At 41.8% G+C, this 19,533-nt stretch overlaps 1 protein-coding gene across 5 annotated transcripts in view; it reads left to right on the forward strand.

Moving 5' to 3' along the window:
- Positions 1-19,317, forward strand: part of CAB39L (calcium binding protein 39 like) — a 45,045-nt gene extending 25,728 nt beyond the window's left edge. For all 5 annotated transcript variants that reach the window (XM_071739045.1, XM_071739052.1, XM_071739062.1 and 2 more), the window contains 5 exons: positions 4,357-4,525; positions 7,906-7,965; positions 9,402-9,467; positions 10,168-10,311; positions 17,432-19,317. In XM_071739045.1, the coding sequence (XP_071595146.1) occupies positions 4,357-4,525; positions 7,906-7,965; positions 9,402-9,467; positions 10,168-10,311; positions 17,432-17,611 (619 nt within the window). In that variant the 3' untranslated portion in view covers positions 17,612-19,317. The remainder of the gene's footprint in view (positions 1-4,356; positions 4,526-7,905; positions 7,966-9,401; positions 9,468-10,167; positions 10,312-17,431) is intronic.
- Positions 19,318-19,533: the final 216 nt, after the last annotated feature.

The raw sequence follows: 19,533 nt of genomic DNA on the forward strand, positions 1-19,533 counted from the left end.
TGACTTAGACTTTGGCCTTAGTTTGGTCCACAGTGCACTGCTAGATTTGCCATTTCTGGAGTTTCTCATTAGAAAGTGCAGTTGAATGCATCAGGTGATCCTATCCAGCCCCTGGCAGGGTAGCAGCAGGAGGATGTTGAGTATGATGCTGCCTTACCTGCATCTTTTCTGCTGCTGGGACTGTGTCAAAACGATACTTAAAATAAATGCCTGCAGCAAGGGTAGGGCCCTGAACTTTGGTTGCTACACGCAGGCAGTGTGTGGGGGTTGTGTGCAGTCAGCTGTGAGACTGGGAAACACAAGCTTCATGTTAGACAGCACTGCTTGAAAACCTGAGTTGAGGATACATTTTCATATTTATTTAATGTTCAATGCAATACATGAAATCAAAATCTGCTGGAAGGAAAGTGGATTTGGCTGGCTTATACCATTCAGTGTTTGTGACGTGCCACTATCTGGAGAGAAAACAAAAAAAATGTATAAAAAATTTTAAAAATCTACCATGAGTATAAAAGAAACAGCCCGGGACTATTGTGAACCTGTTTTACTGCCCCCCTGACAGTCACTTCCCAACAGCATCAACAAAAAGTTGCTTTTTTCATTGCATAATGTGAGCTCTGTTGAGTGGGAAGGATCCTGAATCAGAGCTCCCGCCCAGTGTTTCCTGCCTAATACTCCAGTAGCACTGCCAGCTTGAGATAAGTCTTCTTACCTTTTAGGCTTCATTTTACTTGTTGGCTATTTCCTTCCAGCCTCTCAACCTTGGGAAAACATTCAGCACATAGGTTTTTTTGTTGGTTTTTTTTTGTTGTTGTTTTTTGTTTTGGTTTGTTGGGTTTTTTTTTTTGGTAGGTTAATTAACCTTCCTGCTGCATGCTTTAATATTATCTTATTTTCTGTGTGTGCAGGCTTTGTGTAGGAGTAGGATTTCAGATGAATACAGTATTTAGTGTATGTGGACTACCTGATATATATGGCTGATATTTTTTCTCTGGTGTCAGCATACTGCATTAGCCCAGAAATAACTTTGGTCTTTTAAAATATTTTCCCTCTAATACTGTGACTGTAGAGGACCAGAAGTTTGTGCTACTTGCATCGTTCTTACAAGTGACAAATTTATGTGTGTATATATACACACACACATAAATATATATATATTATGCCACATGTTATTTAATGTAGTCAGTCACTGCTGCAGTCTGCGTTGTGATGATCTCTTCATATCACAGTGCAGTTAGTGCTTTAAGGGTATATCACCTAAAGTTGCAGAATTCCCCTTGAGTTTGTCCAAGAATAAAGATTTTTGATCCAGGGATCAACTCAAACTGTAGAAGTTAGTGTCAAATCAGACCATAATATAGCTGCTTGTCAAGACCTTGTGTCTCTCTGTTGCTTGCCTCATCCCCTGCCCGTGCTCCTTACCTTGTACCATCTTCTGCAGTAGCCACACAAATAGAATTTTTGTGCTGAGATACATCTCTGCTCTCAGTCTTGCCACTTTCAGTCTCCATAAGTGTTTTGAAATATTTTAAAGTCCATTATTTCCATTTTTGGTTGCCTCTAGTAGTTGGTACAGAGGGTTGGTACATAGGTCCTTTAGGCTGTAAGTTCATCTGAACAGAGATGAACTTTGCATTTTTTTTTTCTGCTGTGGGAGTATTATCAGCACAGACCACAAATTGCTCCTTAGAAATAACTTTGAAACTTGTTTCTGTCACTCCTGCCTGGTGGCTTTGCATGTAAATGTGGGTGCAGAGGACATGCCAGTTATGACTGGGCAGCCTGTAAGCTCCTTCCAGGCATATTCCAGGAGCCAAACCCAACTTCCCTTGCTTACATGAACAGCCAAAGGTCCATAACCCACTTCCAGATAATGGAGCATTTGACTAAGAATGATTCTGTTGATACTTATGTTTGAAAAAGTTATTGTGCTGGAAACAATATAATTTGCTTTTATTCCAACCAAAATATTCCTTAGCCAGCTATTAAATATTTTCCTGGCTTCACTCTGCCTTTTTTTTTTTTTTTTTTTTTTTTTTTTTTTTTTTTTTTTCTTGAAAATGAGTATTCCTGCTAATGGAGCCAGGGAGAGGTATGCCTCAACGGAAAAATCAGCAAATCTCCATTGTCTAAAGACTTATAAATTCACATTTGCAAATGTTTCCCAAAAGGAAACAAATAGGGGCTTGAGTGTGTGCATTTCCTTGCGGGTGGGAAGTTTCATTTGCCTCTTTGGCATAGCAGTTCATTTTTTATTAAGCCAACTATTGTTGACATCAGGTTGAACTATGCAGCTCTGGTATGCTTACAAAACACTACCATTCTTTTAAATTGCAAGCTGGTGGTAAATTTAAGGGCCCACTCACTTACAGCACAGATGGCATTTTGTGGTTTTCTTTTTGTTGTTGTTGTTGTTTTGGCCTGGTGATAGAAATTAATTGTGCAAAGGAAAAATGATGCTGATAAGCTCTGGGTGATAATACACAGTTCTCATATAGTATAACCAGTTTATTGAAACAGAGCATGCTTTCTGTCCCTTTGGACTGCATCGCTTCCACATGACTGGAGATTGCTGGAGGAAGGTCATTTTAAGTCCTTCCTGGCTGTTGGGTTTTTTTTTTTAATTATTATTTTTAAAGTTGTGTTTCTAACAGTTTTGTTTCAGATTCGTTTCAGTTTTAAACATATCAAGACTTTACATAAATATAAGATCATAGAATCACTAGGGTTGGAAGGGACCCTAAAGATCATCTAGTCCCAGTTCTCCTGTCCTTGAACACTTCCATGGAGGGGAAAGCCACAACTTCTCTGAGCAATCTGTTCCAGTGTCTCACCACCCTCATAGTAAAGAATTTCCTCCTAATATCTAATCTAAATTTCCCCTCTTCAAGTTTTAAAACATTGCCCTTTTTCCTCTCACTACTCACCTGTGCAAAAAGCCCCGCCCCAGCTTTCTCGTAACCCCCACTCAGGTATTGGAAAGCTGCTATAAGGTCACCTTGGAGTCTCCTCCAGGCTGAACAACCCCAAATTCCTCAGCCTATCTTTATAGGGGAGGTTCTCCAGCCCTCTGATCATTTTAGTGGCTCTCCTCTGGGCATGTTCCAGGACCTCCATGCCCTTCTTAAGCTGGGGACTCCAGAACTGGACACAGTACTTCAGGTGGGGTCTCAGAAGAGCAGAGCAGAGGGGGAGAATCACCTCCCTGGACTGCTGTCTGTGCTTCTTTTGATGCAGCCCAGGACAGGGTTTGTGTTCTGGGCTGCAAGTGCAGACTGAAGGCTCATGTTAAACTTCTGGTTCACCATCAGCCCCAAGTCCTTCTCCTCAGGGCTGCCCTCAACCCTTTCTCCTCCCAACCTGTATTTATGCACAGGATTGCCTCAACCCAAGTGCAGAACCTTGTTCTTGGCCTTGTTGAACTTCATGCAGTTTGTATGAGCCCACTTTTCTAGCCTGTCAGTGTCCCTCTGGATGCCATCCCTTCCCTCTGGCATCTTGACTTCACCACACAGTTTGGTGTCTCCAGCAAGCCTGCTGAAGGTGCACGTGGTTTCACTGTCCATGTTGCTGCCAATGATATTAAATAGCAGTGGTCTGAGTCCTGACCCTTGAGCTCACCACATGTCTCCATTTGGACGTTCGGATGAGCTGAATTCCCTTCCTTCTTTCTCCCTTCCCAAGACCCAGGCGTGTGCTGGCTTGTGGCTATTGCAGTGCTTGTGCCATAACAGGACTGTAACTTGAGGAATGAATACTTGTCTCCTGAGCACCTTCAGTCTCTGAAGAGGAGGGATTGAGCAGAATTCCTCATGAACTGATCTTCACAGCTATATAATGCTTAATGCTGTGTAGACTGTTTGGATAGAGTATTCCTATCTTCCTCAGGAAACATTAATATTCTAGAGTGGCATTCTCTAGAAGGGGAGTGGGAGGTGATGGATGGCCATGTGGTTTATGTTTTTCTTGGATAAACTGGGGAGAATTAAATTTGAAAAGGGAGATGGTTCTATTCTATGGGCTTTGCTTTCTCATCAGCCCAAAAGGGTGAAGGAGCTTTGTTGAAGCATTGTGTGCTCTTCAGTCTTTCCGCAGAGAGGAGGCATGATGCACATTTACACCAAAATGTGGTTTGGGTTGTGAAGGCAGAGGTTGGTGATGGAAAATGCTGGCAGCCTCATCTCTGCATCTGCTCCTCACCTTCAGGCTGAGCTCCTGAGGCTGGGCACAGTGCTGTGTCCCCTGTGACACACACCTTCCCTACAGAGCTACAGAGTTCCCCATTGCTAGAAAAGTGCCTGTTTATCTTTGCTCTTCCTCTAGGTTTTGATCTTTTTCTGTTTCTTTCTTCTTTAGATATGAATCCCCAAATATTGCCTTACGCTGTGGAATTATGCTGAGAGAGTGTATCCGGCATGAACCCTTGGCCAAAATCATACTTTTCTCAGAACAATTCAGAGACTTTTTTAAATATGTGGAAATGTCAACATTTGATATAGCTTCTGATGCCTTTGCTACATTTAAGGTAAACCATTTGATAACTTTATCATAGAGTTGTGTTAAAAATGGCACCTCATCAGTAGTCATCACTGAATGGTTGTGGTGCCTTTAAACTGGGTGGTTTTTTAATAGTTCAATTAAGGATATAATTAATCCTTGGTCTTTTTTTAACAGGATTCACAATAGCGATCAAGTCTGCAAAGAGTCTTTAACTCAACTGAGATTCACATTTCACTGATGTTCTTCATCTTGATAAGCCAAAGTCTTTTGTGCAACCATTTAAAACTCAAATTAATCATGTATTATGTACATTCTTATAAAATGCATAACCTTTTTCTCTCCCTCTTTTCCCTCCAGAGACAAAACCACTACCCATTATGACCACAAGCAGTAAATAGAAGGAATCTTTTAAAATTTCCTTTCAAAATCCTATAATTTTTTTTCACCATTCTGAGTTTGGCAATCAAGTTTAGGTTAAAACCACAACCTCTGATTTTTTACAGCTTATTTGTACATTTACTTTTGTGGCCCCATGGTTCACTGTAAGGCCCATACTGCAAAGAGTATGGGCAGATGTAGTTGGAAGCACTGCATAGACTCTGCACAGAGCCTGTATTTATTAAAAATTAGATCAGGTGAAGCTTGCCAAATTTCTTGGAGGTTTTGTGTCACCATCATCTTTCCTGCAAGGTTCTAATATGGTCTTTGGGCAAAATTTGGTGCCTGTGAACTGAATGTGTAGGCAAAAATTTCTTTATTTCTGAAAATTTTCAGAATTATATCTTAAATTATTTATTTAAGAAAGCTGGGGAAAATTCTTTTCCAGTAAAGACTGTTGTAAATATAGACCCAACTCCCTTTTTCTTCTATCACTGAGTTTCTTGCTGTCATAGAAATAAGTTGTTCATTCTTTTACCCCAAAACTAATTAGAAACATGGTAAGATAGACCTTAGGAATAACCATAAGGAATCTTTCATGTAGAGTTCAGCTCAGCAATTCAACACATACTGAAACCTGGCCTCTGCCAACCTATTGAATGGGGTAAAGATTTACATAATGGAGATAACATTGCATTTTTCAGTAATGAGTTGAGCAGGATTACCAATTCAAACCACTCATTAATCAATAGCATCATCTCAGTTATTTTAAGTTGTGCTGTCTGGTGCTCGTTAGGTAAATGGTATGAAAGTAGAAGTAGCACAGACAAGTAAAAATACATGTGTAGGGCTGTATGAAATGCAACTGGGATATTGGAATCCTCTGCCTCTGGCATTTTACCTTGTGCTTAAAAGTGTGTTTGTCTGTGGTCAGACAAAAGTGCTCCTGGACTCTGTCCTCAACATGGTAGAAGAGATCTGAATCTTCAGCCAAAGTCAGGCATCTGTGGGTTGTTTGTGATGGAGCAGTCTTTACCCCAGACAGGAGGCTCCAGGGGGACAAGGTTTAATTAAGATTCAGCAAAGACCACAGGCTGCTGCAACCCTCCCAAGAAAAGGATTGATGTTGTTCATGGATCTACAGCTGTGGAACTTAATTCTCTTCCTGTGATCTGAGGGTATTTTTAGTGGGACTTAAAAATAGGCATCTACATCCTCAAGTGTACTGGAAAGAGGAGTGTGAGGGCAGCTCATCAGACATTGGGCAAAAATCACCTTTTAAAGTACTTGGAGAAATCTATAAACTGCATTTTAAAAAATTGCCTCTTATTTTAAATTTGCTGACCCGATACATGGTCAGTTCTGTAAATAAACCAGCTGTTATCTCTTCTCCTGTTAGTCTGTTGCTCTGAAGAGGTGGAACAGCAAGAAGTGATGTGGAAGCAGTTGAATCATGAAGTATGGAGCTACTTCATTGCTAATACCATAAAAATAAGTGCTGTGATTACTCACTGGCTGGATTACTGAACTTGTGTTTTTGGTTCTGTTTCCCCTGTGTTGGGTTTGTAGTGTTGTCACTGGGGTGTCTTGTAAAGAGCAGAAAGCCTTGAATAGTCTGCACCAGAGGAGGGCTTAATTAAATGTGCCTTACAGTCTGAGGGTATTTATAGTAGGGAAGTAGTGGAGTTTTTTTATGATCTGGAGATGTACATCTTAATTAAATTCATCCAGGTGCACTGCAGAGAGGAAAGAGAGCTGCTAAAAATGCAGAGGAAAGCAGCTTGTATGTAGAGATCCTTTCAGCTGTGGAGGGTGCCAGCAGCAGTTGGAAAGGATGCTGACTGAATACTGCTGCTCCATGTTCTCTTGTGTTCTCCTATGAAAAACTTGGTTTGGATTATATTCCATTTGTGCCCCCTATTGAAAAATGTTGAACTTGCCTCCTAAGTGCCCTGCAGGAAAGCTTGTGACTCATGTTTGTCACACTCAGCCTTTTAAGCTGCTGTCACTGCAGTCCTGCTAAATAATGTATTAAAACCATGTACTGGATTTTATAGCACTCTGCTTTCCTCTTACAATTGCTGTTAAAAATAAATTAAACAATTGGTATGTAAAGGATTTCTTTTGTTTGTAATGCTGAAGAGGATGTGTCTGTGCATCTGCTTCAGCTGCTCATCAGCTTCAGTCACTGACTGTGGGTAAGGAAACCAAAGAAAAGATGGTGAAAAAGATAGCAACTGATTCTCTGAAAAGATATCAGCTTGAATGGACTTCATCAGACATTTATTGTGGTTGCTGCTATGTTTTGAAGGGGGCAGTAAGATAAAAAGTCAAATTGAAATATCTCAGACTGGCCACCTCATTTCATAGCTATTGATCCAGTAAAGAGAAATTTTAATTAGCTGGCATTTTAAAATTGAAGGCATCCCATCCAGGTCTGCTGCTGCTTGTGTCAGTAAGCCCATCCTGGGCAGAAAAGAGCTACAGAAGGAATTCATCCCACCTACCTGAGACCATTTTCTGGGGAGAAGGTGGCTGTGGAGGAAGCCTGGATGGCTCACTTAGACTGGGGCCTAACATTTAAGCTTTAGCTAAAAATGCACAGTGGTCTGCCTTGTATTCATTGGAGATAAGCAATAGCAGTTGATTAAACTTTAGATTATATTCCAGCATGAAGATCACTTTTGGCTTTGGGGCTGATACCTTCATAAAGGGTTAATTTACCTTCTTCCTTTCCCCCACCCCAGTTTAATGGAAGTACTCTATGCAGTGACAGTAAGAAAAGGTGTGTGTTTGCAGGGAGGAATATTGTGTTAGAATGGTTTTACACTGATTCTTTGATTTCTCCATACAATCCTAATAAATGCACCATGCAGTTTTGATTTTAAATGCTGTCTGTAGAAATCACGTTGGAAATGTGCTCTAAAAGATGACCTGGTGAAAACCACTAAAATATATTTGAGAAGAAAGGGACAACCAAGTCAGGATGCTCTCTGTCTCAGGTAGCCTCTCTCTGTTCTTTCCCAGGACCTGTTAACACGACACAAATTGTTGGTAGCAGAATTTCTGGAACAAAACTATGATGCCGTAAGTATAAGTGATAGAATAATTTCTTAAAAAGCTGTTCTTGCTTAGCTGGAAAAAAAATGCACTTTGAATAGTGGAAGATTTCATGCTGCACCTAAAACAGTCACAGGGGACTGCAAAAAACATTGCTTTTACTAAAGCAGAATCCTAATGTGGCATTTGGAATACAGGTAACCCCTCTGCACACAGACTGGGACAGGCACCAAGGTTTCAGGACAATTCATAGTTTAAAAGCAAGTTTTATTCCTCTCTGCATGCATCATATCTACTCATGTGAATGGAACTGTGAGCTTTGTGTGTAAACAGATCATGGGGAAAAAACATCCCCATTTTTAAAGAGATCTGTGGTATTGCAGCACTGATGGGGCCATACCAGTGTCCTTTTTAATACCTGGGGGCAGAGAAAAGTTACTGGAAATTACATGTACCTAACTGGGGCACTGAGTTATGAGTATTCCTCTTGGTATCCTAAGGCAATTAGTCCCTTGGTTTGTTGACATTTTTCACTTTGATTTTTTGTCTTGGTTTTGAACTAAATGTGGGTCAGAAAAATTCCATTGGAATCCACTTAAATGGGACTGATACAGATCGTGGGTACTGTTCTCATGTTACCTGAGGTATTCTTTATTTCATTGCCAAAGTGAAAAGGCTGAAGACTATTTCTTTCATTCTACAGTTACCAAGAAGGTTAAACAAAGATCAGGCTTGTTATTGCTGAGTCTCAAATGCAGCTTAACTGAAGCAAAATTGTGCCTCTGCTAATCTTTTCTCTTAATACTAAAGCGCTGCACTGAACTGTCCCCATTCTGTATTTAATATTTTAAAATTTAAGTCTAAATTGTGAAATCATTTTTCAGATGATTCTTGGACAGCAGTGTTGGGCTTTTTTTTTTGCTTGTTTGCTAGTCTGCACGTATTGTAGCCTTCTCTCAGTCTTGACCATAAGATTCCCTTGACCCCATCCTGCAAAAGCCAGCATGCCCTTGGCTCCTAGTGACCCTCCTTGGGCAAACAGCTTGAGTGAGCTGTATGGGATGCACCATCATCTGTTTGGGGTGTTACATTAAATCCCAAAGCAAGCCATGACCATGGCAGTGGTCGTTTCATGCCAGACCCATGTGTCCTGGCAACAGATTCACCCTCCTCTTGCAAGAGAAGGCTGTACAGGCATCACTTCTGTCCTAGTTGGCTCACACCAGCTCCTGTTACATGCAGTCCATATGTGGTATCCCTCTCTGCAGTGTTTGGAAGAGGAGTTTTCCTGGGCATTAATTCACTGCATGATAGGCAGCCAAGAGAAAAGGCCAGAAGAGCTTGGCCTGGCACAGCAGTGAAGTGTTAGAGGGCTTGAACTGCTGCTCCTCTGGGATGGGGAGGACCAGGAGGAAGAATGCTGCATGTAAATCAGATGCATTTGTGTTTTCTTTTTACTCTAGATCTTTGAGGATTATGAAAAACTCCTTCATTCTGAGAATTATGTAACAAAGAGGCAATCTTTGAAGGTAAAGTCAAGTCTTTAAGCCCTTTCATTCTAAGCTTAAACTCCATGTTATGCAGGATATAAAGATGCATGAATGGCAACAGAGCAGCCACATAGTTTCTAACAAAAAAAAGAAGTAAGTGCTTGGGGTGCTGTTCTTACAATGCAGAAGAGCTTGCTGTGTCTTTTCTTTCCTGGATCTCTGATGGAGCACTGGGCCAGTTCTGTGGAACAAGCACTATCATTTTTCCTCTGACCTCAAATTTGTACTTTGGTTCAGAACATGGGACAAAATGAACTTCAGAGTAACGTGATAGTCTCTGCCTGTCTGGTGCTGCTTGCTGCCACAGCACCAAATCTGACATAACCTGCAGATGGGCCTGGGTAGGGATGTTCATGTAACATCCAAATAAATTCCAAATAGCTTTGTGGGACAGCTGCACTACACTTGCTTCTGTCCTAGCTGGTCCACACCAGCTCCTGTTAAACCCAGCCTGTATGTGGGATCCCTCTTTAGAAGATGAGCACTACTGAATGTTAAGTAACTCACTGGATAATAACAAGTCAAGGTTTTTGACTTTTTGACAAGTACTTTTTTTTTTTAAAGGTAATGACATTGAAACATATGAGGCAAGAATTAAAATGCATCGTTGCTTCCCTTGCATTCAAACATAGTGTGGTGAGCTGAAAAAAATCAGATTTTTTTGTCCTTGTACCTATAGCTGCTGGGAGAATTGATTCTGGACCGACACAACTTTGCCATCATGACAAAATACATCAGCAAACCAGAAAATCTGAAGCTGATGATGAACTTGCTGCGAGATAAAAGCCCCAACATTCAGTTTGAAGCATTCCATGTCTTCAAGGTCAGTTACTATGAGCTGTAGACATTGGCAAACTCTCTTCTCAGAAAAGTGTGTTTGAAGGTGCCCTGAAAAATAAGGTTAAAAGTTGATGTTTACATCACTTCCAGTTTTAGAGAATGTCTTAATGGATAATGTTTCTATCACTCAGCCTCTGAAATCTGTTTGCTTTCCTTCAAGTGAGATGTAAAGCTGCATCATTTCAGTTTGTGCTGAACGTAGTCACCCAAATATTGATAAGGTGGATGCTACACATAACAAAATACACAGCTTCTAGGTTGTATCTTGGGTATCATCCCCCATCTCTTTGGTCATTTTACTGTGTGATTCTGGGTAAAGATTAAAAAAAAGCCTTAAAACTCTATATTAAGGCTCAAAGTAGATAGTGCTGCCACTTGAAAATTTATTTTAACGGTATTGAGAAGATTTGGTCAATCTGAGCTTTAAGTAAGTTTAATCCTTCCGTCATTTTGCAGTCTTAAACAATTAGCAGACCCAACCAATGTCCCTTTTCTCATGATGATTAATGTTAATAACTGAAAACAATACTGTTTTCCTATAAAAAATGTTCTCTGGGATGAAAGATGTGTTGGATTGTTATTATGCAAAACTGCCTTTAATTTGGAATGAACACATCAATTTCAAACTATGTAAATAGGGTTGTGAATGATTATCAGAAGAAGACTGTTGGGCCTGTACAGATACCCTTTTTTAAGATGGTTAAGAAAGATACTAGATTACACCAAAAGACATGCTATTGCAAAAATTCAGGGTGACTTGATGAGTTTTTTACTTCTGCCATGTCTGATATGGAAAAAAAGCTTTCAGATCTTTAACGAGGATACTTAGAGAATATGTGGCTTCTCCAAGAAAGCTTTTAGATTTAAACAAAAAAAAAAAAGCTTCAAGGAGGATTAAAAAAATATCCCACCCTGAATAAGCAGCTCAATAAACTGTTTCCTTGCTGACTTCCACTACAGTTGTCTGAACTGCTATGAGTAACTTCTACTCCTCCTCCTCCTCATTAGGAGACTCGTGGCTCCAAGAGGTCAGGCTCCAAACACTTGCAGCCTTTGAGATGCCTATGGAGGGAAGGGATCAAAGGATTGGGCTCTCTTAGCCACTCTGTGAATAAATGCCAGATTTTTATGTATGAAACACAAGAGATGCTGTTCCTGTGTTAATGAAAGGCATGGCTCAGACCTTGGGAACAGCTGATTTTGCTTGTTTTAAGAGGTATTTGAAAGGATTTGGAATAACTTGAAAGGATGCCAGTGTGCAACCCTGTCATGGTTCTCCCATTCTGCCTTCCCATTCCTGCCTTCCTTTCCATTTCCAGTGTGTTGCACCCCATTTCCAGTTAGAGAGGAGATACTGCAGGCTCAGCCTTACTTGAAATTGCACAGAACCTGATCAGCTGAAGTCTGCTTGTTTACAATCACCAGGAGCATGTTAGAATAACTCCTGGGGTGCAGCAAAGCCTCCCTGAGGATCTGGGTTAGCTGGATGTAGGAGCATTCAGCTTCTTCCCAGTGGGGATGGTAGGTATAGGGTGTGTTACAGAAAATTTAATTGTGAATTGGCTTTGTAGAGCAGGTCAGAGATGAGCTTTTCCTCTGGTTTCACTTCTTAAATTGAATTCTAACATCGTGAGAACTACTAAATATTTAAGAGAAAGGGTGAAGACATTACTGCCTTTTTGTGCCCTGTTCTGCAGTCTCTCTACCTCCTGTTCCTGGGTTAGTGTCCCTCAGCCCATATATCTTGTCAGCTGTAATAATTTCATGCTGATATAACTGGGAGAGGAATCTTGTCCTAAGCTTTTAATCTCATAAATTTTAAACTGTGCTTGCATTTTAAAATTGTGCTTGTAAAATACCTGTGCAGTTGTGGGTGAAATTACAGTAGGCTTAGCCACAGTGATTTGAAATCAAAGGTTTGCTGAGGAGTGGATACTTGCTGCTCTGTCTGAGCTGCCAACAGGTCTGGGTTTAAATTTCCTGACTTAGATGTTTCACCAGTTAGACACAGCTGAAATGAAAAGGTGCTTGTTTTGTAAGCATCTAGATTCCAACACTCCTGTGCCCCTGCTGACCTCCAAAAAAAAAAAAAAAAAAAAAAAAAGGCATATGACTCTTACCTCTCTGAGGCAATTTTTAATTATTGAAAAGTCAAAACTGTAAGACAGAGAGAGGAAAACAATGAGCACCTCTAGTGCAAAAAACATTTTGCAGCAATACTTTGTGGCTAAAAATGCCAATACCCCTTCAAGCTCTGAGAACATTGCAGTCACCCAGGATACTTTGGGTGGGAAGTTGAAGACAAACAGGGCACTGACTTGCAGTGCCCCTTCCATACTCCAGTGAGGACATCTTGATCTTCCTCCTGTCTCCAACTCCTTCTCTTCCTTTTGCCTGAGCAAAATGGAGCTTCTGCCTCGTGGCAGCATCCTAAAGGTCTGTGGCTGCTTTGTTAAGCTGGATGTCCCAGGCAAGGTATGCATGTGGGTTAGCCAGTATATAATCTTCAGGAAAAGCTAACACACCTCACCCTGTGTGCCTCTTCTACCATAAATAACCCACTGGGGTTGCCTGCAGTTGTAGGCTTTGAAAATCACTGGTTCTCTGCATTGATTTCAACGGAGACGTCTCCCTCTTGAGCATGCAAACTGTGAGGACCAAATATTTGGATTTGGGACAGTTATTAGTGGAGCCTACTTAGGGTTTGGCTGTAGGGGAGACCAGAATCTTTCAGACATATGTGAACCTGGTGCAGGATTGCTTTGACCTTACGTATTTACAGATAAAGTCTACTGACAAGCTCTCGGTTAAATAATTTCAAGGAAAACACCCCGTAGCAGTGAATTGGGATTATGCAACTTTCTTGTTCTTAAGCAGACATTTAGTAAGATAGATTTTACTGTTTAAATCTAAAAATAGAATGGCCACACTGGGGTTTGTGACCTTAGTTTCATTTTTCCATTCTCGTTCGTGCACATTACAGAGATACCTCCTGCAGCTCGTTCTGCAAATGGCCTCACATAATTTGACTGCACGGGCCATTTCCTCTTGGTAGGAAGCTGAAACTAAGTCTGTGGGGATGTGTCCTCTCTGATTCTCAGCTGGAGAGTTTATGGGGCAAGAAGTGTTAGTGAAGCATTACCCTATAAGCAACATGAACTGCAAGGCACTTCTCTGTGCAGTTCCCTGACACACTACAGAGTAAGTCTTAAGATACTCAGTGCAGGGTATCCAAGCAGGGAACACACCCTCTGTTCCAGAGCGTGGTGATGCCTGGTTATTAATTGTAGGGAAACAAAGGCAGATTCTCTAATTGAGGTATTTTGATATTTGTCTGAAGAAATCCAGTATGTGACTTTGAAATGGAGAAATGAGCAATATTTGCACATTGAAGCTTTTGAAGCTTCAGAGTTGGTTTTAACTCCAGGCCTTTTGCAGATATTCACAAAACGGAACTTTGCTGAAGTGGCTATTTTTAGAGTTGGAATTTTAATATGAGTACTCTCTATATTTTAATCTCTGTCTCTTACATCTGAATTAAGTGCTCTAGAACATGCAGCCTTTCGTAATAAAACTATAGGTTAGACAAAGTTCTCTGAAGTGTTTTAGCTTCAGTTACACTTCATTTTTAGTAGAAATCATCTGGACAGCACGAATAATGATTTCTATTTTGGGGCGTTTATCTCCTCCTCTGTGACAATACAGCATTCTGAATGTGGGGAGTTCTTTTAAAAGTAGTCTCATGGTGGTCCTAATCCTGGACTTTGTGAAGCTGATTAGTTTATACTGGCAAAATTGATTCTGTTGGTTTAGTCAAAGTATTGAATAATATTTCAGGAATTTCTGGTCCTTTAACATTGTCTTTATGAGTCCCTGTTGACACTGAGCAAGACTGGCAGTCAGGAATGATCTTTGTTTGAATGTTAAGTTTGACAGTTTTGGAAGGGAAGGATTTTAATCTATAATCAAGCAGGAAGATGAACAGGATGGGATGTTTTGTATAAAAGTTCTCTAATTGTTTGCTCTCGTAATACCAGTGGTAGGACCAATATGAAATGCTGGTGCTCACTAGGTTTACCACTAAAACCTCTTTGTAGACCACTAAAACCTCCTTGTAGCTTTTACAAGAAGAATGATTGATTTTTTCCATCTTGAGGTTCATCCTCCAATTGTCTTTATAAGGAGGCCTGATATTCATTGCAGGAAGATGTTCAGCACTTCACAGTCATAATCACATTATTTCTGAAACTGTGGGTCCTGTCAGTTTACTTGATTGAACTTGAAAATCAAAAACTTTTAATGAAGATCTGTAACAGTTAATTTCCTCATCCCTGTGTGTAGGTTTATGTGCCAGTTTTCTCAAAGGAAGCTTGTCCAGATGACTTAGGGCTTAACTGTGGTCCAAATCCTAGAAATATCCAGCCAGGATCAGTGTGGTGACCTCCTGTAGGTCAGAATGCAGGGACCTGCATCATGGGGCTGCTCGAGCTGAGAGCAGCAGCTGCTGCAGTCTCAGACAGAGCCAAACATTTGTACCCATGAGATTTCAAGCTTCATATTCCTTAGGCACAGACTGGAAGCTGTAAAGTACATTTAGTAGTGATTTACGTCCCCAAATCCTTTTTTATTTTTCTCATATGGGAAACCAGCACATCAATAGCAGCACATCAAAGTTCTTTGCAAGGAAAGGGATTTTGCTTTCAGATGTTGGAAGGAAGCAACAGAAGAATCAGCTACTGAGAGTCCTGTAAGTGTAGTGAGAGCTGTGAGCTGGCTGGATGTCCCAGTGACAGATGTGTCCCTGGTAAAATGTTGCACTTTGAGTGCTTGGGGCATCTTGCAGGAAAGCTGCTCCTTTTGTTGGCAGCTCTGGAGGGGTCCTTGGGAGTTGGGGCTGGTGTTGCTAATCTTGGGAAGCTTTAGGTGGCAAGTAGGCATAAAAAGGAATCATTTGAGATTATAGCTCAGGGAAGCCAGAGAAGGGTGGTTTAGAGGCCTATGCAAAGCAAATATGAGTAACTGCAGGTGTTATAGTGCCACAGAGAATATGGCCTGGCTGATAGATCAAGGAAAACTTTGTAAAAGACATGGGGCCTGGGCTATGGGGCATTCACTCAGCAAGCTCTTTACTTGCTGAGCAGAGGAAAAAGAAGCAGGGACTCCTAGGAGCCACCTGAGAAGGATGGACCCAGAGGAGACAAAAGCAGAGGCAGAGCTTAGGGCTCTTCTGGGTGGTGCCAGAGATTGAATAAATGCTTTGCCTCACCTTTATGGAATGAAAAGCAGTGTCTTACCTTCCCTGTCTGGGCAGAAGTGTGACATAATGTTAGTGTGTGCCAAGACCCATTCCTTCCACACATTCCCCACAAGTGGTATTTTCCACGCCACTCCTGTAACATCCCCTAGTTGGGATGTTTGAAGCCAAAGGGTAAATCTGGTCTGAGTCCTGTCCTGGGTGTTGTTTCTGGGGGCAAGGGGCTGTAATGCAGCCCCCCAGGATGGTGTGTACATGTTCCTCATCACATAACACAGCATCTCCCTGTGCAGCTGGACGTGGAAAAAATTGTTAGGAAAAGTTCTTTACCATGAGGGTAGTGGAAAAAGGGCACAGGTTGCCCAGGGAAGTAGTTGAGGCCTTATTGCTGGAGATACTCAAGGTGAGGAGTGATGAGGCTCTGAGCAACCTGATCTAGCTGAGGGTGTCCCTGCTTACTGCAGGGGGGTTTGACTAGATGACCTTTTGAAGTCCCTTCCAACCCAAATTATTCCGTGATTCTATGGTCCAGGCTTTCATGTGGGCACAATCTCAGCTGCAGAAAAAATCTCACATGTGGGCACAATCTCACACATGTGGGCACAAAAAAATCTTTCATGTGGGCACAATCTCAGCTGTATTCAAAAATGAAGCTGCAGAAAAGCCCCTGGTCAGAATTCAGTGTCTCTGGGGCCAGGCAAGTGCTTGGCTGGACAACGTGCCATTCTGTACTGTCAGCAGATGTTTGTTTTCATTGTGGTTTCAACAAGCTTGGAGGGAAACTGGACGTTTTCCAGTCCTGTCCATCCTTAATTTCTTCTCATCAGCGAGAGAATAACTCGAGTTATTTATGTCTTTGCACAAGAGCCCGGGTGGTGTTTTGTTGACCAGCCATGGAAACCTTGGTGCAAGCCAGCTGTGGGACCTCCTCCTGGTGTGGCCAGGGGTGTGCTCTGCTTGGTTTCCCACCCCTGACCCCCTGGGACTGACATCCTCAGAGCCCACATGTCTGCAGCATCCTGCAGAGTCTGGGAAGAGCTTGTCACCACTGGCCTTTACAACCCACCTCAAGTTTCCTGTTGTCAGCCAACTCCTCCTAAGGTGGAGAAAATGTTAAAGAAACAGTGTCAGGATGCAGGAGGTTGTGTTCAGAGCTGGGAAACTCGGCAGATTTAGGCTTTACAGGAGGAAAAACCAGAGCATGGCTAGGTTTATTCTTAAAAATTCCTATTTGAGAAGACCAGTAAGTCCAGAGCACTGGGCTGGTTGTGCCAGGTGAGAGTATCTGTGCATCATGGCACCTCCCTGCATTGCCACCTACGGCACTCCTGCTGCTGGAAATTTCCATGCTCCCATGAATGGATCAGGCAGAGGGAAGTGGAGCCTCTGACATATTTTTCCAAACCAAAACAAAGCTGGCAAGTCTAATTTTAGGCCTGGCTTAGTGTGGAAAGGATATCAGTAGTGACACAAAGCTTTTCCGTTCTCTTGTTCATTAATTTATGTGTATTTACATCTTGTGTGGGGAAGAGGCTGAGAACTGATAGCCTGCCCTCAGCAGCTGGGCTTACAATCAAATGCTGTATCAACAAGGAGCAAAATTAAAAGGGAAGTGATATCACAGGCAGGCACAGCTTTGCTTCACTTCAGTGTTGAACCAACATGTTTGTAACTCCTCTCCCTGTGCCTTGGGACGAGGTGTGTAGCAGCAGTGTGTGCCTGCCAGCCTTCAGCTGACCTGTTAGAAAATAGCTTAGGGTGATATTGTGACTGATATTTCTTTATGTGTGTGTCTCAATGTGCCCGTGGTTTTGTTTTTTGTTTTTTGTTTTTTTTTTTTGCATATTAGGTTTTTGTGGCCAGTCCAAACAAAACACAGCCTATTGTGGAGATCCTGTTGAAAAACCAACCCAAGCTCATTGAGTTTTTGAGCAATTTCCAGAAAGAGAGGACGGATGATGAACAGTTCACTGATGAGAAGAACTACCTGATTAAGCAAATCCGAGACTTGAAAAAGCCAACGGCATGAAGAACTCCTCTTGATTTTCCACTGTAGGCATTAATCTCATTTGTTGAATTCCTCTGTGTCCTTTAAACACCACAATAGAGCTTGAGAAAGCACAGCAAGTGCTTGGTTTTTATTTTGTCTTTGTTCCTAGGTGTCAAGAGTTATAGGGGTTTGACATGAAACTAAAAAAAAAAACCCAAAATCTAGAATAATATATTCTTTTTAATCAAAACTATAATTATTTATGTGAGTTTAGGATCTCTCTGTAATAGAAGCTGTTTGATGGATTTTCATATGTGCTCAAGAAGAATGAACCTCTTTGCTTAACCTGATCAGCCAGTTCAGGCTGCTGGTGAGTGCACAGAGTAGGTCTTCTGAGGACTGAAATTTTGTTCCTTTGCACCTGTAGTTGTGATTTTGTTCGAGTGCTGCACACACACAAGACTGTGAAAGAGAATGTTTGTCTCTGGAGTTTGCTGCACTTACAGATTGTGTTCTTTAGACAAAACAGTGGGAGATGAAAAATGAGGAAAGATCACGTTTTTGCTGTTTCTGAATTCTTGCATCTTTAGGTTTTCTTTTCCCCTAGATCAGAGGTTTTCTATTCAGTGCTAGGGAATGGATGAAGACATCAGCCAGATGAGCTGTTTCTACCTGCCCCCCATTTTCCTGGGAATGATCCACCACGTGCCAGAGCACAGGCTTTTCCCACCAGCTCCCAGGCAGACTGAGCAGGAGCATCCCCAGGTACGCGGTGCCCTGGTACTCCCCAGTGGGAAGAAGGTAAGAGCAGCCTCCCCTCCGTCAGGGCCCACCCTATATTTCTAGTAAGGCCATCCAGCACCTACTAACATCAGCAAGAAGCCAGTCCTCAGTTTCAGTGGGAATAATTTTGGGTGGTGGAGAGAGCTATGTGGCTGCATCTTGCCAAGGAGGAGCTCAGTGGGAGAGGAGAGTTCCCAGCATCTTCCCATCTGGATTCAAATCCCAGCTGTGTGAGGCAGGATTGGGCAGAGTTCAGCAAAGGGATGAACTGCTGAGTGGGCTGGGGTCCCCCAGGTCCTGTAGGTGCCCTCAAAGCTGACAGCACTTCCTGGGTGCTGAAACCAAGTGCAGGAGGACGTTCATTTAGCAGCCCCAGCACCAAAGGCCACTCGCTGTCTGGTTCTTCCCATCCTCCTTCATCCCGATGTGAATTCAGGTTCTGTGTTGAAGCTGTGGCAGAGGAGATCATTGCACTGTAAATGTGTTAGGTTTCATAAGCTCTGTGGTCCAAACAAGTGTTTCCCAGGTGTGGTTGAAGAGTTCTTGGGGTCTTTTGTTTTCTAGCAGGAAATGAAAATGTTACTCTGATGTTTTATTAGGATGTGGAGTTTGAGAGCAGAGAGTGGAAATTTCTTGAATGTTTCTGGACAGCTTAGGTTCTGAGTTTTCCTATCTGTTGCAAGACAGATATCTAGATAACACTCTAGCTAATGCTTCAGATAAGCAGGTGAAACTGAATTGTAAAAAAACAGAACAAGACTTTTTTTCCTTCAAGAAACTGTTGTATATTGGGGTGGTGGATGCTTTAATTTATGTGCTTTAGAAAAGGGATGACATGGAACAGTTTGTGGACTCATGTTTTTTTTCAGATGTCAGATACACACAACAAATGTACATTTTAGTTGCCTGGATCTTAAAAAATATATATATTTACAAGCTATTAAAGGCATGATTACTGATCACCCTTTATTTCTCTGTTTTTTTTTTCCTCTTGCCTTTCTGGATAGCCAAACTCTGCACAATACTAAATTTTTCCTCTCCTTTGCCAACCAGTTTCAGCAGATGGAGAGAGAGAGAGATGAGCACTTTCTTCAGAGCTAATGCACTCTGCAGACATCACATCTCAGCCCTGGCTGGCAGGGGACCTGGCAACCCAGACTGCAGTCCATATCTTAGTT

This window comes from Heliangelus exortis, chromosome 1 (genome assembly GCF_036169615.1).
Source record: "Heliangelus exortis chromosome 1, bHelExo1.hap1, whole genome shotgun sequence".
NCBI classification, from domain to species: domain Eukaryota; kingdom Metazoa; phylum Chordata; class Aves; order Apodiformes; family Trochilidae; genus Heliangelus; species Heliangelus exortis.